The sequence below is a fragment of the Petromyzon marinus genome, chromosome 37, assembly GCF_048934315.1.
Source record: "Petromyzon marinus isolate PM22_M1 ecotype Great Lakes invasive population chromosome 37, UKy_Petmar_22M1.pri1.0, whole genome shotgun sequence".
In the NCBI taxonomy this organism is placed as follows: domain Eukaryota; kingdom Metazoa; phylum Chordata; class Hyperoartia; order Petromyzontiformes; family Petromyzontidae; genus Petromyzon; species Petromyzon marinus.
In genome coordinates this window covers 19319945-19344401 of record NC_133703.1, presented here as the reverse complement: position 1 = coordinate 19344401, position 24457 = coordinate 19319945, and the positions used below count along the sequence as shown (strand labels likewise).

Below are 24457 nucleotides of genomic sequence, written 5' to 3'. Positions count from 1 at the left end.
AATCATACAAAGAGTATGAATACGTATAGCATTAATGAAAATATACATTAAATGATAAAAATATAATTTTCTCATTCTGACAATCTCTAGGCCAGCAGAGAAGGCCTTGCTGGCCCTGAGGGCCCGCCTCTGACATTATTAAAGTTTTCTTTTTTCACACACGGCCTTCTGGGAGTGCACAACTTCTGGGGCATTGGTTCAACGCAAGGAAACTCTGGCACCGGCCTTGACACTCAATTTCTTGTCAGCAGAGCCGCCCTTTGCTTGAACTAATGCTGCACTGGCAGATGTTTATCAGCAAGGATCCCCTTTCTCTACCGAACATTGGTCATTGTCCGATACAAATTCTGCACCAGAGAAGCTGAGCTGTCACAGCAGTAAGGGAGACAGGTGGCATGAGAGAAGCAGAGACGCAGCATGGAGATGGTGAGAAACAGACACCAGACTTGAACTGTTAGTGAAACAATCATGCTCTTCCACACCGCAATTAAATAATGGCTTCCCCAGTATTGCAAATCATCAGCACGCCACAACCACGCGACCCTCATCAGATCAGTGAGCGATCGCGTAGCATCCGTATATATATTGGGTTTTGTCATTATTACGAATCATCAGGAGAGCATAGTCACGCTACTCTCTTCTGCCCCCATCAAGGATAATCAGTCGAAAGTCATTCTATTCTACACAGCCCAACTGTCACCACCATAATTAGGCCTCGTCAGCATCGCACTGCTCTATTGCAGGGATCAGGAACCAAAATAACAAGAGCAGCCATTTTTGTCAAATTCTGTAAAAAAAAAAAATCGATATTTCAAGAGCCGCAATGCATGCGAGCACAAGATGATCCTTAATAAATAACGCCACCAAGCAGTCCCTGAAGAGTCGCATGCGGCTCCGGGGCCGCAGGTTGCTGACCCCTGGTCTATTTGCCATTTGCTAACGGCCACCTCGCAGCAAAAGACCGATACACTGACCTCCCCGGTGAGGTCCATCATGACGAAGAGCAGGGCCTTGAGGAATGTGTACTGATGCTGGAGCACCCAGGCGAGAGGCAGGCGCTCCATGAGGAACTTGATGGCCACACAGCCGCCCTGCTTGGCGTACCACGCCTGCTCGTAGCAGCACGCGCACAGGCGCTCCACCACGTACGAGAAGAGCGGCAGCTGGCTCGCCTGTGAGGTGGAGAAAACATGGCGTCCAGGGAGTGGGTAAAATGAGGTGTCTGGGGAGTGGGGGGAACACGGTGTCTGGGGAGTGGGGGGAACACGGTGTCTGGGGAGTGGGGGGAACACGGTGGTCGGGGAGTGGGGGGAACAGTGTCAAGGGAGTGGCAGGCGTACCCTCTCCTTGGAGCCCATGATGATGGAGGCGACGTCAAAGATGATGGCGAGCGCCACCTCGCCGATCTTGCACAGCTCTTTCTCCTCGTACGCCATGCACACGGCGATGGCGTCCACCAGCACCAGCGGGTCCATGCAACGCGCGCCGCCCTCCTCGCCGTGGAACATCAGCGTGCTCAGTTGCGAGTCGGGCTTGTGGGCACCCAGCGGGAACGGGCCTGGGGCGGCAGGGACAGGGGGGCACAGGAGGAGGAGGTGGAGCAGTCACAAAATAGTTGAAGCGATTTCCTGCTCAAATGAGCATTGAGGCGATGCTCATCGCGTTTACAGCTCCGAGCCAATGGTGGACATTCCCAGGGGTGGAGCCAGGATTTTCAGCCCGGGGTGACATTCAACAAATTTTAATTTCAAGAATGATTAGAGAGTCAGGCTGTTGAACTAGACGCCATCGGTTGGCGACACACTCTGACAATGCAGTTGCACAGAGTCCGCCAGACCGAGTGTCGTACACTTATACGCAGAATGTTTCAGATTTTCGATTTTTTATCTTTTTTCGGGGGTGACAATTGTCTATCCTGTCACCCCCCTGGCTCCGCCCCTGGACATTCCACATTACTGTGGCATGCGGGCCAGTTTCTGATTAGGACAACCCGTGAGGGAGGGATGATGGGGCTGAGTCAACCCCCAACCAGCAAATGAACTCGCAAGCTTCCGATTGAGAGTCGCTCGGGCGGAGGAGTAGCGGCGTGACGAATAAAACTAACTGGAATAAAAAAAACACATTTAAGTCGTTTGCCTATGTACAGCCGAACGAGCGCAATTGAAAAGGTGCAGCCCTGCAAGGGATCACAGCCGGCAAGAAGGTGCCTACCGAATCCAGGCGCCCGTCACACACACACACACACCGCTCCCTCACCGGCCAGCTGCGCCACGGCCACCATGGTGTAGTGGCGGATGAGGCTGGCAACGAAGGGCAGGGCACTGGGCCGGAGGTCCTTGATGACGGCCGACATGAAGGCGCCGGTTAGCGCTTGCTCGAAGGTGCGACGCGCCGGCGTGTCTTGAGCTTTGAAGCGGTGCGAGATGATCACCGACGGTACCGGCTTGTCCGTGAAGCTGGCGCGGCGGGCAGGGTGGTACGGTAAACACAGCGGTCAATTCGCCACTACCATCACCACCACCAACGACAGCCGCCGTTTGCAACTATATGGCGGTGACGTCACCAGAGCACTTGGGCCAGCCTGGCGATTCGCCACTACCACCCACCAATCACTATTGTCTGCTTAAATTGGTTAAGACTATATATATATTTCAGCAGCAGGAAGAGCCCAATGAGATGTGAGGCTTAGTTTCATAAGATAGGAGGGTGTTAAGGCAAACACAGTGGTCACTTTACCATCACCACCACTCTGTCTACTTAAATATGGGTACACCAATGATGATGAAAATTATACTGTTTTACAAAAATCCTATTAAAATAAATTAAATGTATTTCAGCCATTCTCTGTCCACTGCTGAATGAAGCCCTCCCAGCGCCATGTCAGACATGCGTGTTTTTTCACTGATGCAATGCTTTTGTGAGCACTCTGTAGGAGGGCGGCACCTGGGATGTGCTAGTAGCTGATGCAGCGGAACCTTGCTGTCATCCAGGCACATCATGGCGACCAGGAAGCAACGGATGACCTCCCAGGCTTGCCGCCTGTAGTAGGGCTCCGTGCTGGCGCTCTTTAGGCAGTCCAGGGCAGTCTCAATCGCCTGATCGGGGCAATAAATCATCACAAAAACATCAAGCCTTGTTAAGTTTGCTTTTACAAAAAGGTGGCGACAATGGCGGCCGTTAAACCATGCAAAAATCTGCGGGGTGGCAGCTGAAACACACGGTGATGGCGAGATATGGCGGCATCAACATCAATGGCCACACGGTGACCTCTTCACCATGACCTCGGCAGCAAAGGCGTTTTGTGACGCACCTTCTCCATGGGCAGCTGTATGGAGGCCTTGCAGTCGGGAAACTCCACGGTGACACTGGGGCCCTGCGTCTCGGTGCCCTGCCAGCTCAGCTTCTGCGACTCCTTCAGCATCTTGCGGTTGCTGCCGCCAAACTTGCCCAGCACGCGGTAGGCCACGTGTGAGATGTTGTCCGCGGGGTTTCTCAGGGTCCGCCACAACGCCTAGTGTAGAAGCAGATGTCGGAAGGGTGGGCGGAGGTCAGGAAGTCAAGAGAGGAGTGGCGGGCAAAGCGCCGGGAGAGACGGGGTCAAATGTGAATTTCGAAAAAAAGCAAATCGCAGCGCTCGTCATTAACACTGCCCTACAAATAGTAATAATTTACATTTATAAGGCACAATTCATCCGGAGATTTCAGTGCGCCATGCACGAAGCTAGGAAATATAAACACTACAAAGAGGCCCTGGCAAAATTTGGACCGTGACACCAGTGCACACATGGCCCTCCTTTTTTTTTTACATTATGAGATCGTGAGCATCCAATGTAAAGCAGTGGGCACACGCACACATGTAGGGTGAACATTTGAGCTCTGCAACGTCTGTTGAACAACGGATGCCTTCCAAACAACACGCGTTGCTTTTGCCATTGTGCGCTGTCGACGAGCACACACACCAACCTGCATGAGCTCGGCGCGCACGGGCTGGATGTGGTCGTACAGGAAGTCGGGCTGCAGGTTGTCGACACACAGTTCGAGCGTGCGCAGGCCCTGGCTCACGAGCGTCTGCGAGCCGTTGAGCGCCGACACCAGCGGGTCCATGAGCATGGGCAGGTAGGGCAGCAGCGAGCTGAGGCGCACCGGCACCGTCAGGCACAGCTCCACAAACAGGTCCTTCATGTACTGCTTGTGCAGGCCGCTCTGCAGCATGTTCAGGCCTAGGCGGAGTTGCAGGCACAAAAAGAAGAGAATCAGAATGCGAATCTTTATTTAGACTGGAGGAATCCAATGAGCTATGAAGCTCCTTTTCACAGATGTCCAGCATGGGCAGGTCAGCAAGTTACAACAGTAAACAAAGCAAAAACGCGATAGGAATGCAAAAATTAGATGAAGGTAAGAAAATTACCGAATATAAATAAGTACCTAATTATTTGCTTACATAAGTCCGATTGATCAAGTTTGGGCAAGGCAACAGAAACAAAAAAACAGTCCCAGACCACACACCAAGATAACAGTCCCTCAATAAAATGGCACAGGAGAGGGGAGAGAAAGGCAAACGGCTGAAGCGGTCGTTGAGGTCTGTTGTTGGTGTATGAAGACATTCGAGGAATTGCCAAACAATCGCGGCCTTGCATAAGAGAGACCAGTGGTTCTCACCGTGTACAGGATCTTGCGATGGAAGTTTGGCCAGATCATTACGCGGCCTTACCCGAAATTGACCGATTCATCGTTACCATCGCTATCGCTACCAACAGGGGAGTAAGGTAGGAGCCGCGAGTCTCACCCTGCAGTAAGTTGGGAAGCAGCGGCAGGAACTCCTGGTACAGCAGATCGTGGCTGCCCCCTCCGATGGAGCGGAAGAGCGCCCGTAGCAGCAGGAAATAGTTGTATGGCTCCTTCGCTGTCTGTGCCAGCTCCATGGCACTCGTCACTATGCGGTGCAGATGGGGCTGTGCGCGCGTACGCAGAGTGAAACATCGTTAAAATGTGCTTTTATACAGATCACTTGTGCAACTGCATCACGCAATGTCACGCAATCCACAAATATGGACGCGCAAACGCAGCAAGATATTTCAGGCCAATTAATAATGAATGTTTATTACACAAGTGGGAGGAAACCGCAGCACCTGGAGAAAAACTCACGCGTGCGAAGGGGAAACATTCTATCCCATCCAGATAGGGCAAACGATAACAAGTCTGTACTTTGTTAAAGCGTCTTGTTATGGCTGCAATTTTTTTTATTTGTTACGAAGTCTCAAAAACAACGCTCATGATTACTTTGTGAGGTTAGCATGGAAGGGGGTCCACAAAGAGAGAGAGGAGAGAAAGGAGACAGACAGCCACACCACCCCCCGCCTCCCCCCACCTTGAGCATCTGCTCATTCTCGGCCGCGAATAGCGAAACGGAGCCGAAGACGAGCTTGAAGAGCTTGAGGTAGAGGTTGGAGCGTTCCAGGTTGGATCCCATCTCGGGCAGACGCTCCAGCAGATACTCAACCAGGATGGTGGCAAACAGCGCCGACGTGCTGGGGTTTGCCAGGAATGAGTTGGCCACAATCTGCGCGTACATAGGTACCGGGGGGTAATGGTTATCGTCATCCAATATTAGGAAGCCACTGAAGCTATGGACGTTGACATCTATATTGAAAACTCATTTCTTTAGAGAACTGATTTGTGTTTAGTTTGTTGTCCTTCCCGCGCGCCTCCGATTAGCACGGTTGGCTACGTAAGGTGTGAAAGAAGTTCAACATACAAACATACAGCAGCAGCCGCGATCAATCCACTGGGTATACTCTCAGACGCGTTACATTCCTTGGCCGCCAGCTCTGTTTTTATTTTCGCCCATCATCCTTTCTATTTTTCAAGATGTCAAAAACATGTGTTTTATATAAACGTGCATTTGGATTATTTGGCTGCGAGAAATTTCCGCATGATAACCACTTCGTTGAGTCATTATTTGTGGCCGGGTCCCTTCTGAAAAAAAGAGCTATAGAGCTCAGTGGGCCTTACCTGAAATATAAAATAAATAGTAAAAATGTGAATGTTCTCTGATCCATGCATTCTTCTTTTATTGTTCCATGTTTCTGAACCACATGTAACAGACTGAAGGGCACCCCCACTGTCAGCTGGCCCTGTGTGGCACAAAGTGACTCAGCAACGACCTGCAAGTGGGCATTAGTCTGCCAGTTAGCGGCGATGATTGTTGCTGTGTATAATCCCAATTGAGTCATTTTGTTCGGAGCTACATCAGTACACAGCACAGAAACATCAAGTGCCGATGCAGTCCCAATTTAGTGCCATGCTGTAAAGTAACGTCTGTAGCATCAGAGGAAATGGGAGCATTGCTTTAATGTTGTCCTGTTTACGTGTGGGTGAGGAGCCTAGATGCTCCGTTTCGGATCGTTTGGAATCTGCAAATGAGAGGGATATGCGAATGCTGGCGAGGGAAGAAGGGCTGACCTGCAGCGCGTAGTTCTTTGCGATGCGGTCCACCATGTAGGGAACCGTGGTCTGGAAGATCTCCTTGAAGGTCAGCGGGTTCATCATGGTGAACACTCCGGCAAAGTGCTCCAGCACCTCCTTCTCCTCCTTGATGCGCACCGTCTGCGAGTTGGCGGCTCGGATGTATGTCTGCCCGTTCACTCCCACCTGCACCTGTTACCCACAAACACAAAGTGAACTCGAGTAGATTACTCTTACAATGTGGATTTAATTAATGTCTACAGGGAAACACATATAATGAACTGTCAAATATTTGGTGTAACGGGTGGGGGTGGGATGGCCCATATTTAAGAAAAATACCGATAATGCAAAGCATGTTCAGATTTGGCCATGTTAAAAAAACAGAGGCTTTCTTTATGGACCAGATTTTGCGAGCTCCTTAATGTGTGCAAGAGCAGGCCGAGGACAAACCTGGTAAATGTCGAGAGCCTGCATGGCATATTTCACCAGTTTGATAAATATCTGCGTCTCCTTCGGCTGAAACTGCTTGTGCACAGCGGTGGCATCTGACAAATTAAAAGAAAGGACAACAAACCACACGTTTTATCATTCATCCAAATACGACCCCATCCAGCCCTATGTCTAAACCAGATGTGGCCATTACTCGAACCCTAACAGACTTAGGCCTTGCCACAAGCCTCACAATGTTTTTCCTAAAAATACCGTGAACAAGCATAGACCTCACCTTCATCGCAATCCTAGCAGTCACGAGCCTAGGCCACAAGCTAAGCCTAACCAGTGCAGATATACAACTTATTCTAGATCAAACAAGTGTAGACCTCACCCTAACCGTAACGTTAAACAATAAGTCAAACTTATAACCCTGACATTCTGAGACGTCACTTCAACTCTAAACATGCGAGACATAACCCTAACCCAAGCATTAACAAGCCTGGGTTTTACCCTGACACTAATATGAGGATCGACAACCCGATACCCCTTTTCACCCCTTCACCACCACCACACGCCTAACACCGTCTCTGTTACCTCCGGGTGTCTTGCACGAACCGATGCCCCAGGTGATGGTCTTAACTCCGCACACCAGGGTCTTCACCAGGCCACGGCAGTCGCCCACGCAGAACGGCTGCTTGTCAGCTTGCTCCGTGGCACCTTGCGCCACTCTCTCACCACCGCCGCCGCCACTTCCCTGCGGCTGCTGCTGCTGCGGCGTCGTCGTCACCGCCGCCCCCATGTGGTGCGATGTGGACGCGACGGAAGGCAGCGGTGGCCCCGGGCCACCGCCACCGCCGACCACCGCCCCGGGGGTCCCCGGTGTGGAGGGGCCCTGGGAGGACGTGGAGGGAGCCACCGACGTGGGTGTGGGGCAGGGGCTAGGGCTGGGACCGGGGCCCGGTGTGGCGGGCGCCATCATCTCCGAGCTGCCGGGCATGACCCCAATGAGCTCCGCCTGCGGTTTGCACTTCTTGAAGATGGCCGGCAGCTGGTACTTGGAGATTGTGTGGAATTTGAGCACGAACACCTGTTCACGGACGTTACGATGCAAGTCAGAGGCACGTTATAGTCATTTATAATTGCAGGGGAAAGACCCAATGGGTTTTTGAATCTGTTTAAAAAATGAAGGGGAATCAAAATTTTAGTTGGTTAAATCGACTTGGGTTGGGCACACTGGGGGCTTGCAATCCAGAAGTCGTGAGTTCGATTCAATCTCAAATTACCTCAAGGGATCTCATTTCATCGTCCGATTCGAAGTGGGCATTGCGTATTTCACAATCATCAACTCAAGACACCCCGCGCGCAGCTTTAACCAGGGAAGGCCGCTCGGCTCGAACCGCGGATCTCTGCCAACAAGCAGCAGAGGCGCAAAGCACTGGGCGGTGCCGCCACCCGACCTCTTCTGCCAGCAGCGGCACAGGGGGGTGGTGGGGGGGGGGGGCTGAACGTTTCCTGCACCCCACCGGTAGCCAAGCGACACGATCGCGGCTCTACGAGGCCCACCACTTGCCTCCAGCATGCGCAGCAGCACCTCGCGGCCGTTGCCGCCCTCCTGTTCGCTGCGGGAGCGGATGCACTCCACGAGGTTGAGCAGCAGCTTGCACGACACCGTCTGGATGCTGCTGGGCAGAGTCTCGTCGTCGATGTTCCGTGAGAAGAGGCGCACGGCCAGTGCCAGCTCCGACAGCGGCAGGTGCTGGCGCACGTGGTGCACCAGGTCGGCGAGCGTGCTGTAGGCGAGCGGCCTGCGTGACGGACAAAGGCGACATTCAATTGGACGAGCATTCGGGTTATTGCGACGAGGTGTGGGTTTCACGCCTCTTATCATTATCCATCCACCAACCAAAAAGATCGTCCCGTTTACAAAGAAGCTATCAATAGTGCATCATCAGCAGTCAGGTGTGCACCTCCGATTAGCACGGTTGGCTATGTACGGTGCTAAAGAAGTTCAACATACATACGTACAACCAATGCTTGTATAATTTTCTATAGATTATTTAGGAAATTATGTAAAATGTTAGATTCGGGTCCAAAATTATATCATGCATAACACAAAATAATTAGAGTCATTGTGAACAATATAAGTGTCTCATACTGTATGCCGAAAGTTTATGTTGAAACTGGTCCAGAGTATGCTTGCATTGAACCAATGATGCTGACGTGACGTGTACAAAATACGTTTATGTTATTGAATTTGGAGAGATAGATATATGAATGAGAAGTATTGTCGGATTCTTTATTTTACTCATGAAAAACAATTCATGCAAGCAGCCGAATGCAGGATCCTGCTAAAACAAGTGTCTAAAAACTCGGCGAGGGTTTTCCCCCCATGGTCTCGCATTGAACGCGCGACTCATTCCTCGCTCACCTGAGCGTCTCCCTGACCGTGTAGCCAGAACCGATGAGGATGGACTCGTCAAACAGCTTGTCCATCTGGGGGATGAATTCTGTCGGCGACGGGGCGGATCGGGAGAAGACAACGGAAAAATAATCAATAACGACGATGGGCTCTTAATCATTGGCCACAACGCAGAAGCCGAAGCAGCACCAATGACGGCATTTGCTAACATAGACAACGCCAAGTACTAGAATTTTACACAGCAGGCCTGATTGAAAGTTGAATAATTTCACTGCTTCATCATTCAATTGCACACAACTCAAACGGCGCTTGCTGCGTAGTTTCAATGTCTTTAGTTGCGTACACTTGAAGCGCCTTTCGTGAATCCACTACTGGATGAGGGCCTCCTCTTACACCCTTGTGGCTCATTGGGGGGAGGCGGGGTTATCTGTTGACTACACGTCACCTTGCCGGGTGGATGAAAGCGGGGACGCGTAGTCGTGGGAACGTAATACGGTGCAACGACGGAATTGACATGCCAAACCAACGTGAGCCAAAGCGTTGCACCGCGGGGTGTGCTTTCAACGGGCTTTCTCTGCCACGTACGGTTGCGCAGGTCCGTGGTGAGGATGTGCTTGGCGGCGATGAGGAGCTCCTTGCGCAGGTGAGCCGTCTCGGGTGGGCAGCCAGCGAGCAACTGAAGCATCCCCTTCACCATCTGCTGCGAGTACTTGCTCACCAGCTCCTGTGTTTGCATGAGAGGAGAGGAGACACGTATTTGTGTTCGCGTAAAAGCGTGACGGCGACGATGTGTGAACGGGCGACACCTATGTTTCCGCAGCCAATGATTACGATGCATAATTTTATTTCCGGGTTCGGCCACATGATGATCTGGCCAAAATTTGTGTCGTTCAGACCCTCCACTGCCCGACACAGCCAAACAAATTTAAATTGTCACGTGTACAAGCGTTTAATAACGCGCCAATTTATTATCGTTTAAGCTTGCTCACCAATAAGTGGAAAAATTTAATTGCAACCAAATATAGCATTCAGACTTCATTTTAAACTGCACCAAAGCATCTTCATAATTGGCAGATGCGTTTGTTGGAATTGTTGTTGCTGTCCGTATGGCCTTGTGGGCCTTTGGGCTTGCACTCAGAAACCCATGAGCTGCAAGCGAGCGTAAAACATAAATAACTAACAAACCTTGGCGCACCAATTATTTTCCAGCAGGGAACACAGCTGGTCAATATAAACCCTTGTTTACGCCTGAGTAAAAGTGCACCACTTCCTTTGTCCGAAAGCTCAGCGAGCGCCAGGTCCCGTACCTGATAGACTCGGATAATGTAAGCCAAGAAGGACAGCGTTTTGATCTGAGCTGCAATGAAGTCGGCGTACAGCTCCTTGTTAAACAGCTTGTTTTGCCTGGAACAAGAGCGAGAGAAAGATGAAAGAATGAGTGTCTTTGTCGGTGCACTGACGCAGGATTCACAGCTGATACAACCTGTACGCCCCAGCACAAGCCAAATCATCCACTGTGTTGGACAGAACGGCGCGTACTATTTCCAAGAGCGAGCATGACGCAGCAAGCTGGCAAGCCAGGGAATTGAGGGAGCCTCTTGTTGTGGGATTTAACCGCTTTAACAATTGCAATATTTGCGACTTTTCATTTGATGCAGTTGTTTTTTGCACCGATTTCTATTAGCCTCATTGCTGGATTTTTTTTTGCTTTTGTCATTTTGGTGACTCTTGCGAGTTGTCGCCTGGTTAAAACAAAATAAACACACCACGACCACAAACGTCGTAGTTAGTATTTCCTAAGCAAAGCAGAATAAGCAGCTATCGGCTTTCCTTACAAACTCACTCACAATTGCTATTGTTGTATTTTAAAGATTTATAAAGTGCAACAGACCACAACGAGGTTTCAGAGCGGTGTACAGTCCAACAAATTTCAACAAGCCACAAAACACACATACGTAAGCAATAACACACAGGGTTTTGTATATAAATATCATTGATAACATAACCCATGTAGAAATATTCTCATCTTCATTCCTGCCAATCCACTGCTGAATCAAGTCCTGCTCACACCGGGGTGTTGTTTTGACCATACTTCACCACACTGGTTAGTGCAGGTTGGTGAAGCGCGGGGGAGGGGGGGAGCCCAGGACTGTTTCAGATATCACTTGCCACTGAGGATAGCCATGAACAGAGAGCAAACTCGGCTCTTCGGTTTCCGAGCGCAGCATACAAACCACTGCACCAGCGCTCATCCCCTTGAATGATTGTACACAGCACAGAATTTATAATAACGTCTTAATAAGGACTTCAACTGGGTCAAGTATTTTTCTTCATTATTGTAGTACTTTAATACTGAATTATTACTCTCGTATTGAATTCTGTAATATAATGCGGATAACACTTCTATATATTATCAAATAGGCGTTCAACATGAAAAAAAATGTGATCGCTTTATTTGGAAATTTGTCACGTTAAGTGTACAGTTTTTATAAATATGCGTAACGTTAGGTCAACGCAGATGCATTTCACTCACTTTCAAAAAATTATTACTGCCCCCTCGTATTTTTTCCATCGGAGCGAGACCTTAATTATGTCAACCGTAAGCAAAACTCTCATTAGACAAACCATGACAAATATAAATGAGCGCACGACGCACGCACGCTCCTGAGTGCGCCTTCAGAACTCCGCTCTCTCTCCAGGGCCCCTTGCTTGACGTGACATCACCCTCCATTGTTACTCCCACTAATGAATAAGGAATGAGTGGATGCCTCATTTTCCCGCAGCTCCGCTGTCCAATCTGGCGACATGGTTACGGACTGCCGCATGCGTTTAAGCAGCACTTCCAGTAACAGCAATTACGACGACAACAGCAATACCATTGGCGGTGACATAGCTCGCGGCAATATTAGCGTCAGCGACATCAGTGTTGGCAGCAACAGCTACTTTGAGAAGCAACATCAACAGCAGCAGAAAAACATTAGCAACAGCAACATCGGCAGGGTACAGCAACAGGAAATTAGTAACAGCGATGTCAAAATCAACATCAGTCTTATTATAGCAAGAGCAGCAGCATCAGCAGCATCAGCAACATCAGCAACATCAGAAGCAATATCGTTATCAGTAGCAGCAGCATGTTGTGAGCATGTGTGCGGCATACTTGGCCTGCGGAGACACTTGCAGGGTGATGGTGCTCATGATGAGAGGGATGAACTCCGCGACCACATTGTGGATGCTCTGCTTGTACAGCTGCAACGGAGAGAACACACAATTGTCAAGGTGTAGGTCAAGGGGTCATCACAGCCAGTGTCGTTAATGCTACCAAACCGTGACAGAGCTTACTCTCACCGACCCTAGGGAGCCAACGCTTTTCAAGTCCCAACACGCATTTTTCCACGCTTTTCAGTTTTCGTTCCGTTTGTTTCATTAATGACCACGGTTGTTTCTGATCTATATGTCAGAGCAAGTAACAGTAACACACGCTCATTGAACACTTTCTTCTTTAGGCCACATCATTATGCTTACTTTTCATAACCACGTTCACCTTTACAAAAACAGTCCGACCCACTCTCGTCCTCACTATTCGTTCAATATATTAAACACAAAAGACAAGGATCTCCCGTATAGCCTTAACAGACTGTTAGGGCAAGTGCGTTAGCGAACACCTATGAAAGCCGGCATAGCACAAGAGGCGGGGGGGGGTAGCAGCATGCCCAGCCGGTTCACTTTTGTCTCCCCTGTGGCGATGTTTTACCACACCAGGTAATCATTTGAGGCTCAGTGGACCTAGGGGACGCCCAGAACATGTTCAGATAATCATCACTGGTGTTGGCAATCGAACTCGGGCCACCAGTTTCAAAGTGCAGCGTATTAACCGCTACACTACCGCTCCCCACTATAACACAGGTGATTCATTACCTGGTACATTAACACGACGATGATGGGGAGTTCTGCCAGGACTTTGAGCGAGAGAGTGCCCTTCGGGATGAGCGTGTGCTGCACATCACGGACGAGGATAAATATTTATTAACATCGCAAAATCAGCATCACGAAATGAGAATCTCTGTATCGAAACGTCATCATCATTACTGTTTAACACACAATGCACAATGCAGGTCTCAAATGCACAAGCTCTAAATGCACGTTTGGAGATGTGTGTATTATTATGAACCAGTGACAGGCTTCAGAAGAGAAACAAGCCGACATGCCACTCCATTGATGGAGCCTCCATTCAGGTACTAACACCGTCACTCTACAACATCATGCAGAGTGACAGCGTTAGAACTAGCAGCTGGCTGGCAAGTTGGCTAGCGTTAGGGTCAGCGAGAGGGCTAGTACTAGTGGCTGACTAGATAGCTGGTTAGGGATGGTGGTAGTGTTAGGGTCAGCAAGAGGGCTAGTACGAGTGGCTGACTAGCTAGCTGGTTAGGGATGGTGGTAGTGTTAGGGTCAGCAAGAGGGCTAGTATTCGTGGCTGGCTAGAGAGTTAGTTAGGGTTAGTGGAGGTATTAGGGTCAGCTAGAGGGCTAGTGCTAGTAGCTAGCTAGCTAGCTCATTAGGGTTAGTGGTAGGGTTAGGGTTAGCGAGAAGGCAAGTACTCGTGGCTAGCTAGCTAGTTGGTAAGGCTGAGTGGGAGGGTTAGGGTCAACGAGAGGGCCAGTAAACTAAACTATTGAAACTATTTTTTATTTTACCAGGTAAGGCTCACTGAGCTATACGGTTATTTTTCAGAAGTGACTTGTCCACAAATGATAGCTCAACGAAGTGGCTTATCAATTGGAAATTTACAGCGGCCAAATACTCTAAACGCATATTGATTCTAAAATGTGGAGTGAAAAACCGGAGGACTCTGAGAAAAAACCACGCGACCACGGGGAGAACATGTAAACTCAAAATATACAGGCGTCAGGGTCGGAATCGAACCCACAAACCCACTACCTCCTGTATACCAAGCGAGATAGTTAACATCCGGGCACTGTGACACTCTTAGTAGTAGTGGCTGGCTGGTTGGCTGGTTACAAGCGAGCGCCACACTCACCGTCCTGGTCTCGCTGTCCTCTCGCTCTGGGTTGACCTTCACTTGCACAGCCGTCACCATCCCAACCATCTCCTGAGACAAGGGAGCATTGTCCGGGATTGGCTGAGGGTTCTCGAAGTAGCGGTTCTGCAGGGTGAAGAGATTGGTGTTCGTTTACAACGCAGGAGCAATAAACAAGCAATAAACATCCCACTTGCAGCCAGCCTTCAGTCAATATGCTCCTCCGATCTCATGTCAAACCACTCTACTACCACTGCTTCACAGAAATACACACACACACACAAGTGCTGTTAGCAAGAACCTATGAAGGCCGGAATGGCACACGAGGGGGTGGGTGGCCAACACCATGCCCAGGATGCCTTTGTCTCCCTAGTGGTGATGTTTACACATCGCACGAGGTACTCATTTACGGCTGAGTCGACTTAGGGGAGGCCCAGGACCGGTTCAGATAATCGTCACTGGTGTTGGCTGTGAGCGGGAATCGAACTCAGTGTGCCAGGTTCGTAGCGAAGCGCGCTAACCGCAACACTACCGCTCCCCACATATATACGCAAACAGATAAACATATTCACCACTTCACCCATATATGCTTATGGATAAAAGGGCTGTGGTATGACCTGACATGTGCCATTTGTGCCAAAACCTCCATGAGTCACGAACACTTACCACTACTTTGGGAAGATCCTTGTAGATTTGCTTCACAAAGTCCAGGAAATGGTGAATCTGCCCAAGGGATGATTGGAGACAAAATCATGAAACAAACATCGTACGAGACAAAGCACTTACGAAAAAAAGATCAGAATGTGTCCACGTCGAGGCTCCCCACTTACACCAACCCCCACTGACCAGCGTGGTGAAGTATGGTCAAATAACGAGCCGCAACAGATGCGTGGAGAGCCTCCGTTCGGCAGTGCATTGACAAAGCGCCTGCACGTGCAGACGACGCTGGGCGTACAAAGCGACAGCAACCCGGGCAAGACGTAACAAAAACAATCGCAAGCAAGCTGACCTCCTGCGTTATCTGCGGCCGGAACTGCTTGTGAAGCTCAATGATGACTCGCAGGCAGATGAGCACGTTTTCCTCGTTCTCCACCTGCAAGAGGGCAACCGCCAACGTGAGCACCGACGAAAGCGCAAATCGAGGGTGGGCACAACCGAGACGGACGCTAAGGACAACGGTCAAAAGTTTTCTCCGACATTAAAAGTCCACATTATCGTTGTTATGTGTGTACGTATGCTGAACTTCTTTCGCACCGTACGTAGTCAACCGTGCTAATCGGAGGTGCTTCAGATGGGCAGAGGAGAGAGATGTTTTATGCTCTCTTTTGGAGACCATTTGAAGTAAACTCAACATACATTTAAAATGAAACTCACATTCATAAATAACATTGTGGCCTTAAAACGAACATCATAAATAAGAATATCATAAATAACAGTTGAGGATTCAGGCAAAGGCCCTTGTTGATTGTGCATAAAACAATTTGTATCGTAATTTAGCATCGTGAGGTGTGAAACGGGCACTGATGAATTTCCAGAGTTTATCATTAGCACAGGAGAGCCGGGTTCAACAGCATGGAGTGTTATGCAGGACAATGCATCGCACCTCCGATCAGCACGGTTGGCTACGTGCAGTGCGAAAGAAGTTCAACAAACATACATACAAAACACAATTTATACGCCACAATGAAGCCAGGAAAGTAACACGCGCATCAACACAGCCGGGTTGATCACCGACCATTCGTGACGGAGAGCACCAGAGGGACGATAACACAAGAGGCAAAAGGGGGGGGCAAACTTGACTGTGTCATCAATAACATTATGAGAGCTTTTTTTAAATTCATGAATGTCGAATTTTCAGTCAAGGCAACTGCATGCATGAGAGGACGGTGAGAACGTCATGGAACAAAATTTCAAGATGGGACCGAGACACAACGTCCGCCACTCCACTCACCTCCAGGAAGCGGAACATCAGCGAGAGGATGTTCTTCGCGTGGATGCGCAGGTGTTCGTTGGTTGGGATGCGATGGACGATCTCCAACACCAGCTTTCGCAGTTGCTGTCGGAGCCAATGTGGGGAAAGTCGATGGTTTAATAATGCTTGTCACGCACCAGGAAGGCTGATGTACCTGCTTCACTCAACTAATATTGATGGACTTTTCAGCTGACTGGGCCAGGGCTCTCCGCTATTAGTCCAGCTAACCGAGGTTTTACTGTATCAGAGAAAATCCACGCGTGCGAGGACCATTCAATCAGAAGGAAATTAACCCAGTTGCTGTACTGCGTAAGCGGGCAAGCCAGGAGATGGCTACCTCATCGCCCACGGGGAGGAAGAGAGGATTCATGAAATTGTGTGATTCACCAACCCTGCGTGATTACAGGCCATGCGCAGCATAGCCACCAGCGCCCGGCTTTCAATTTGAAATTCGCCGACCCCGTGACCCACGCCTGTGCGGCTACGGCTGCTGACCAACACCGCTCCTCTATACACCCAGCATGAGGAAGGCACAGCCAAGCTCAGAGCAAAGCAGCATGATTCACAGGATCCCGTCAATGTATTCTGATCTCTTCAAACGTCGCCTCGTGCTCCACTGACATCGCGACACCCACCGTGCTCTGAGCTGCCGCCTCACGACTACTCAACGATATCTCCCCGTGGCAGGCAGAAAAGGCCTCTCGTTAACAGTAACCATGCTGCAAACCCTACAATTGCTTGACCCACACTAGAGGAGGCTCTAGAGAGTCTCCTGTAGAGGGTATGTTGCCTCCTCTACCATGCTCGCCAGACATCTTTTGAGAGGTGCGAGTGCCCACACACAGTTTACATCGGTATACAAGACCTGCCAATCGATTAACTAGGGTGTACCCTCTTGATTTGCAGCTTTCGTGACTGCAGGAATCTAAACTTCGTAACGTATTATTTTTTCTACCTACGTGACTTTACCGAAAGAACCAAAAAAATAGGGTGCACCCATTTATACTACCTGGGTGGACAGGTGGGATTTGCTATTGTTTCAACTGCCTTGCAGAGAAATGAAATCGAAAGGCGATCTGGATTGCAAGGCCAGTACACGAACCGTTACACTATGGCACCAATGTAGAGTAAATGCTCTGTTATTTGGCTTTTGGGTGCCAGTTCATCAAATATGCCGGTTATCTGAGCGTTATACTGATGGTTCGCCAAATTTTCCAAGTTCACATTTTTACGAAGATACAAGAAACAACATACTATTTTAACAGAGGTAGTCACCAGTCAGTTGCAGACCATTCTAAGTTAATTGTAGAGAAGCAGGGGGAGAGTTTAGAGTACAGTCTACAAAGTCATGATACTGTACAGCACAATCACAAATATGATCAATGGCGGATGGCCGGTGTTTACAATTGAGGCCGCCGCTAGCGACACCACACGGCACCGTCCTAAAGCTTCCGTAATCAACAGATCGATGAGAAGCGCACAGCAAAAAGCCAGATGGCTAAATTTCGATTTAAAGCTTTCGTGACTGCAAGGATTCATCTTCTTTGGTTCTTTCGGAAAAGTCACGTAGAATGAGAATAAAATAATAAATTGATAAAATAAAATAACACAATAAAATTCTCACGACGTTTCGGCCACAACACAAGCGGCCTTCATCAGGTGAAGGGACGAGACTGTCTGGAGGACAGCCAGATGGCTGTTGGTTAAGAGAGCATTCCGGATAGTAAAGTGCCAGATAACATAGCTTTTCCTGTATATATAATTAAATGTATTGTAAATAAAATATCCCTGCACACATGATTCAACGCATATATCCATGAGCACAAGCGAGCGTGAGAAACAACTTGCAACGATGAATCGTTCCGTCTTCACGAATAGGTGTTCGCTTAATCGGAGTGGGAGAACACCTGGTTGCTCACCTGGAGAGGTCTCTCCTGCAGGTGCTGCACCTCCCCATCCTGCAGGAAGGTGAGGAAGCGTGGGATCACGTGCTCCAGGAAGAATGGGTACTGTGGCGACGTCGTGACATTCTGCGTGCAAACACGCAGGAGCACAAGGAAGACGGGACTTTTCAGAGCAAGCCCTCGCTTAACGCGTGCTCACACACAACGCGTTTTCCCGCTATGATGCAGTTCTTATACGAGGGGACACTTTTCGCACAACGCAGAACATGCACTGTTATAAGGCGCTTTCTGAGCGGTCGATGACTAACTACTTTCGTGAGTTACACGGCTCAGCTGTATAGGAATTCTTGGTACTGTAAATACGAGGAATGATAGAGTACACGGTGTACCCATATCGCCCCTCCACCCCCTACCCAACACCACAACACGCAACCATCACCTCAGCAAAGTGGAATTTTGTTGCAATAAATAATCTTTTTTTATTATAATTGTTACATATAATATCTATATCCTTTCTTTCCCACCCCCCCATCCCTCAACTCAGATAGCATATGTAATGAGGGCAAAACACACGCACAGGAATTAAGATTATTATGGCTTGTTAAAAACATGAGTGGTAATGTATGCACTCCAGCTTATAGCGCTGATTAGTAGCTGGGGATTCCGTTGTTTATGATATCATTCTTTATTGATTGCTTACACCACAAAGCCATGGGGATGAGGAGTTATTCTTTGGTTCTTTCGGTAAAGTCACGTAAAAAGAAAAATAACTTAAATAATAGCATACGACGTTTCGATTGCAACACAAGCAATCATCATCTGGTACAAATGAAAGAGAAAACAAACCTAGTAAACTTAGAAATATAATGAAATATAATGGAATACAACACAGAGAGTATGTGATTAAGAGGAGAGGTGGATCTGGTTAGAGGAGCAGAATCCTGAGTATAAAGCTGGGGGGGGGGGGAGGGCTCTGGGCTCAGCGCTGCACAAACAGCCATGGTGAGGCTTTGTCTACCGGCTGCTGTGGAGGTCCTTCAAGGCCTGTGGAGGTCGTTATTTGTTATTTTAACAAGACAAAATGAATACAGAGTTCCTGTCTTCTGACCGGATTCCACATATTTTTTTTTTCAAAAAGAACACAACCCCGAACACAACCCCGACTTTTTGCATTACTCATGGGGAAATCGTGCTTTGCTTTACGCATTTTCGCTTAACGTGGGCACTTTTCAGGAAAGCGTAAACGAGGAAATAATGTACCGTACTTTTAAAAAGATAACGATAGAGGAAATCCAAATTGGAAGAAAGATGATAGACGTGGGTGCACTAGGGCAGAGGCTTGTGAGACATGCACAGAAAGAGGTGGTGAACCAGGCCATGAAGGACCGTGGGAGTGGATTTGCAGATGATGGCCCAGGAGAGGAATGAGCGGAGAAAAAGGACCACAAAGGCAGACCCCACCAACCCCCTCCTTCCCCCCATGAATGTAAATACCAAAATGAATAGAAATGTTTAAATATTTGCCTTAAAAATCGCCAGGTGGCTCAGCGACCTAATACCTTGTAAGATCACCTCAGTTGGCATGACTGAGATCCCATGCTGTTCCTCACTCATGTTCTAGAATAATTCAATTCGGACTCCTGCTATGAAGGTGAACAATAACACTTACCTCAAAGTTTTCACTGACTTCTTGCATAGCCTTCAACTTGGCCTCATCAGCTGCAAGAAAAAAAAACACAGGGTGTGAGAATAGTTTTCATCACCAGCAGTCTTCTCATAAGTTTGGTGTAAAACTCTTTGCGAGTTTAGAAGCAGTCAGATCTTATCAGTTTTCCTTCCACTGCCCGTTCACACACGTGCAACATTAAAACAGAACCATATAAACAACACGTGTACATGAACAAACGTGAATACGTGTTACGCACAATTACAAAACAAATACACAACGTGTGAATTTTATTTTTGGGCTCAAGAAAAAAGTTTTTCATCATCCTGCTTCTATGCCAATGATGCCCCCCCCCCCACCCTCTCTCGCCCTCCCGCACACTCACGGGTGTTGCTGTCGGTGAGCGAGTACGCCTGCTGGAGACATTTCTTGACGAGCGCTGCCTGGTCCAGCACGCTCGGCACAGGCGCCGCGAATACGGCAGCCATGGCTTCTCTCCGATCGCTCACGATGGACCCGCGAGGGCAGGTCTGGCGTGACAGAAAAGGATGGGCAAAGCGAGGCATGGTGTGTATGTTGAACTTCTTTTTGCACCGTATGTAGCCAACCGTGCTAACGTAACAGTTTTGAATCGCTTTCATATTTTTGTTCACCACCACTCAATAAATCTTGACTTAAAGCTTTCGTGACTGCAGGAATTCATACTCTTTGGGTCTTTCGGTAAAGTCACGTAGATAGAAAAATAATAGATGACGACGTTTCCATCGCAACACAGGCAATCGTCTTCAGGTGAGAGAGAGAAAGCTACTGAAACAAGGTCTTGTATAGGCCTGAGATGGATGCAGCCCCAGGGTAAGAGGGCGGGGCTAGAGAGGGTCTCCCTGAGACCTTGTTTCCATTCACTGGCAAGACAATCTCAGCTGTACTTAATTCAGCTCACTTGGTTTCTATAATTAAAGACATCTCACTATCTCCAGGTGATTAGCTTGTTAGTTTTTGATGTGGTCTCTCTGTTCACCAAAGTTACTGTGCCTGAAACCATTGCGATCATTGAAAATTTGGTCCAACAAGGACTGAATGCTGATGTACCAACCCTAGTGAGACACTGCCTTACCAACACTTACTTCACCTGGAACGGTACATCCTACAAACAAAATGAAGGTACCCCAATGGGTTCTCCCTTATCGCCAGTGGTAGCCAATGTTTTCATGGAAAAATTTAAGACAGATGCCATCCAGGCATCTACCCTACGTCCTTCCTTGTGGAAGAGATACGTAGCTGACACGTTCGTCATCTGGCCACATGGCCCGCTAGCACTGAACCAATTCTTCAACCACCTAACTTCCATACACCCAGCCATCAAATTCACCATGGAAGTGGAAAAGGATGGCAAGTTACCATTCTCGGATGTTTTAATCGAAAACAGACCAGATGGCTCATTGGGACACTGTCAACAGGAAAGCCACACACACGGATGCCTATCTAAAACTTGACTCCCACCACCATCCAGCCCAGAAGAATTCCCTCATCAAAACCCTACACCATCTCCGTCCAGCACCACCTAGCCAGTGAACTGGAGTACGTACACCAAGCCCTCATGATGAATGGATATTCGGACCGCACAATCCGCAAAGCTGTCACCCCAACCGTGGGGAGAGAACCATCTGAGGACCCAATCAAAACCATCACCTTGCCATACATAACAGGGGTCACCAAAAATATTTCCAAAATCATGAACAAACACAAGATCCAGGTTCGATTCAACACAGTACATAAAATTCGTGATCTGATCCCATCTGTTAAGGATGCGATCCCTAACATGCAATACCCCGGTGTCTATAAACTAAGCTGTGTCTGTGGCAGTAGTTACATTGGGGAAACTAAGCGACATGTCTCGGGCCGTGTTCGTGAACACAAGGCAGATCTGAAACACGGTAGGACCAATACCTCGGCAATGGCTGATCATTGTTTTAACGCTGTGGGCTCACGCAAAATAGATTTTTCCAAGACGAAGGTACTCTGCAAACCCACTAGCTATCATAAAAGATTTGTTCATGAAGCCATCCAGATATATAAACACAGCCACAATTTCAACCGAAAAGATGGGTACAAATTGAGCAATCATTGGAAGGACGTGATTAACCAGGTAAATCATGGGACCTCCTTTGCCAGTACCAAAATATGAGAATAGGTTTTCCCCTTTTGGCGTCCTCTGGCCTAACACCGTTTTGAGACTAGGCTCAAAAGAAAGCTGTTTCTGGTGTGGACCAATCAGTTTCAAAGACAATGCATATATTATCAGAGTATGTTTTTTTTGTTTGCATTCTGACCGCAAGTATTGTGATTAATGCAGACACGATTCCTTGTAAAAGGTTTCAGTTTGGTGTTTTAACATCTCAACACCTGTTTTGTTGCCAAACAAGATGGGAAAAACTATTATCATAACCAGGTAAAGTCTTAACCTGCTGTGATGTTTCCATCCTTCCTGCCGATGTTAGCCAACTCTCTGAGTTGCATTACTAGGTTGGATGTCTTTGTATTGACAGGCTGGATGTCCTACTCAGTCACCGATGCAAGGACATACAAGGCAAGTCACCGATGCATCGACATACTAAGCTCGTACATTGACATGCTAATCTCTCAATACAATGGCCACTTCCAGAGCCTCAGGGATACCATCTCTAGCCCTGCCCTCTTACCCTGAGGCTGCACCCATCTCAGGCCAATATAAGACCTTGTTTCAGTAGCGTTCTCTCTCACCTGAAGACGATTGCTTGTGTTGCGATCAAAACGTCGTGATTTATTACTTTTCTATCTACGTGACTTTACCGAAAGATCTAAAGAGCACCACTTGCTTTCGGAAGAATACGATAATTGCCTAGATGATGACTTCCCAACTTGTGGAAGATATCAAGTGCGCAAATTGGACTTTTAATATAATAACAAAATATTATTTCAAATGTTGCAGGTCCTGTATAGATTATTGCAATGCAAGATCATGAGGTTGTGGATGAGGGTGAGGCCATCATCTAGCAGTGGATAGATCGTGGAGGATGATGATGACGACTAAAATAAAGTCTACTACCAAATCACTCGGGGTAAGCCCAAACTTGTCAGATCTCAGAAGCAAAGCTAGATTTAATCTGAAGAGTGCACGGATGGGCGACCAACATACACAAAACACGTGTCAGAATCAGAAATCTTTAGACTGGAGAACTCCGATGAGTTATGAAGCTCTTTTGCACAGATGTCCAGTATTTGACAGATGTCCAGTGTTACTGTACACAGATGTCCAGTGTTATAGGATGCTGCGGGGCTACGTTGTCAGCAGAAGGTAGTGCAGAAAAATAGCGTTGGAGTGTACTATTCTCCCACGTCTATGCTCCCCACACCTTCACACACTGACCAGCGTGGTGCAGTATGGTCAAATAACCACACGGCGTGGGCAGGCCTTTATCCAGCAGTGGATTGACAGAAAGGGTTGTATACACATGTACAATGCACAGTTCTAATAATAACTACGGCATTTGATAACAATGTCCGGCCGTGGAAATTCCGCATTACAGTAAGCGGGTCCGTACTCAATCTTGATTTGAAGCTGTCGTGACTGCAGGAATCCATACTCTTTGGTTCTTTCGGTAAAGTCACGTAGGTAGAAAAATTAATAGATCGCGACGTTTCGATCGCAACACAAGTAATCGTCATCAGGTGGGTCCGGACACAAAGTTCAACCGATTGTCCAATACACACACACACGCACATGCCTACATAAACACTGCAATAAGGTTAGGGGTGATTATTATTAGTACATTTCTGAACGCAGTACAACGTCCGTCGTAAATCTAATGATTTTAAACGCAGTCCCATTGACTAGACCAGCACGAAGGCCCCCCCCCCCCCCCCCCAATCTCTCTCTCTACCGTAAACCATCACCACACCAAGGCTTACCTCAAAGGAGAGCAGCTATTCCAGGCTCTCCTTCCCCACCCACCCCACAACTTCAGCACACCAATGAATACATCGTGCGCACGTTTATTTTGTTGACGTTGCGAGTCGTGGGAGGAAATGGGGTGGGGGGAAAAGAAAGAGTTTATCGCCCAGCGAGAACGGCGACTCGCCGAGGCGGCGTTGCGGGCGAGTTGAGGACTCGCGGCCCAGGCGATGCCTCGCCGGAAGTCGCGCGCCTCGACTTCCGGTCGGCTCACCTCGCGGCGATGGAGGGAGGGGGGGCGTGGCGTTTGCGAAAAATAAATAAAAACTCGATGCGTTAAATTTGTAAATGAATGTTAGGCGACGTTTCGGGCAATGGCCGCATTCTTCGTGGCGCAAGCATCGTTAAGGATAAATACAAGAACAAAAACCCATGCGATACGAATCTGATTTAAATTTAACGCAATCGATTCCCGTAGTAAGCACACGAGTGGAATCGATGCTCCAGTGTATCGTAATATGTTCGATTCTTACGTGTTAGTGAGAGAATAACGAGGCGTGTGGAATCGAGGTTGCGAATCGATATGTTCGATTCCTATGTACGCTACTGTGATCTATGTAAATTGGCGTCCCG

At 48.3% G+C, this 24457-nt stretch overlaps 1 protein-coding gene across 2 annotated transcripts in view; it reads right to left on the bottom strand.

Annotated features, from left to right (window-relative positions):
* Window positions 1-24094, bottom strand: part of TRRAP (transformation/transcription domain associated protein) — a 142418-nt gene extending 118324 nt beyond the window's left edge. The window contains exons 1-25 of one of the 2 annotated variants that reach the window (XM_032966893.2): window positions 23842-24094; window positions 20279-20423; window positions 19897-19946; window positions 18243-18353; window positions 16303-16407; window positions 15361-15444; window positions 15018-15074; window positions 14352-14477; window positions 13232-13309; window positions 12474-12562; window positions 10624-10720; window positions 9902-10040; window positions 9326-9404; window positions 8468-8702; window positions 7492-7984; window positions 6916-7010; window positions 6463-6657; window positions 5369-5560; window positions 4787-4952; window positions 3964-4220; window positions 3311-3511; window positions 2944-3095; window positions 2257-2456; window positions 1341-1558; window positions 975-1172 (exon numbers count right to left, since the gene is read on the bottom strand). In XM_032966893.2, the coding sequence (XP_032822784.2) occupies window positions 975-1172; window positions 1341-1558; window positions 2257-2456; window positions 2944-3095; window positions 3311-3511; window positions 3964-4220; window positions 4787-4952; window positions 5369-5560; window positions 6463-6657; window positions 6916-7010; window positions 7492-7984; window positions 8468-8702; window positions 9326-9404; window positions 9902-10040; window positions 10624-10720; window positions 12474-12562; window positions 13232-13309; window positions 14352-14477; window positions 15018-15074; window positions 15361-15444; window positions 16303-16407; window positions 18243-18353; window positions 19897-19946; window positions 20279-20381 (3720 nt within the window). In that variant the 5' untranslated portion in view covers window positions 20382-20423; window positions 23842-24094. The remainder of the gene's footprint in view (window positions 1-974; window positions 1173-1340; window positions 1559-2256; window positions 2457-2943; window positions 3096-3310; window positions 3512-3963; window positions 4221-4786; window positions 4953-5368; window positions 5561-6462; window positions 6658-6915; window positions 7011-7491; window positions 7985-8467; window positions 8703-9325; window positions 9405-9901; window positions 10041-10623; window positions 10721-12473; window positions 12563-13231; window positions 13310-14351; window positions 14478-15017; window positions 15075-15360; window positions 15445-16302; window positions 16408-18242; window positions 18354-19896; window positions 19947-20278; window positions 20424-23841) is intronic. The other variant, XM_032966894.2, reaches the window with a different exon arrangement.
* Between the last annotated feature and the right edge of the window lie 363 nt (window positions 24095-24457).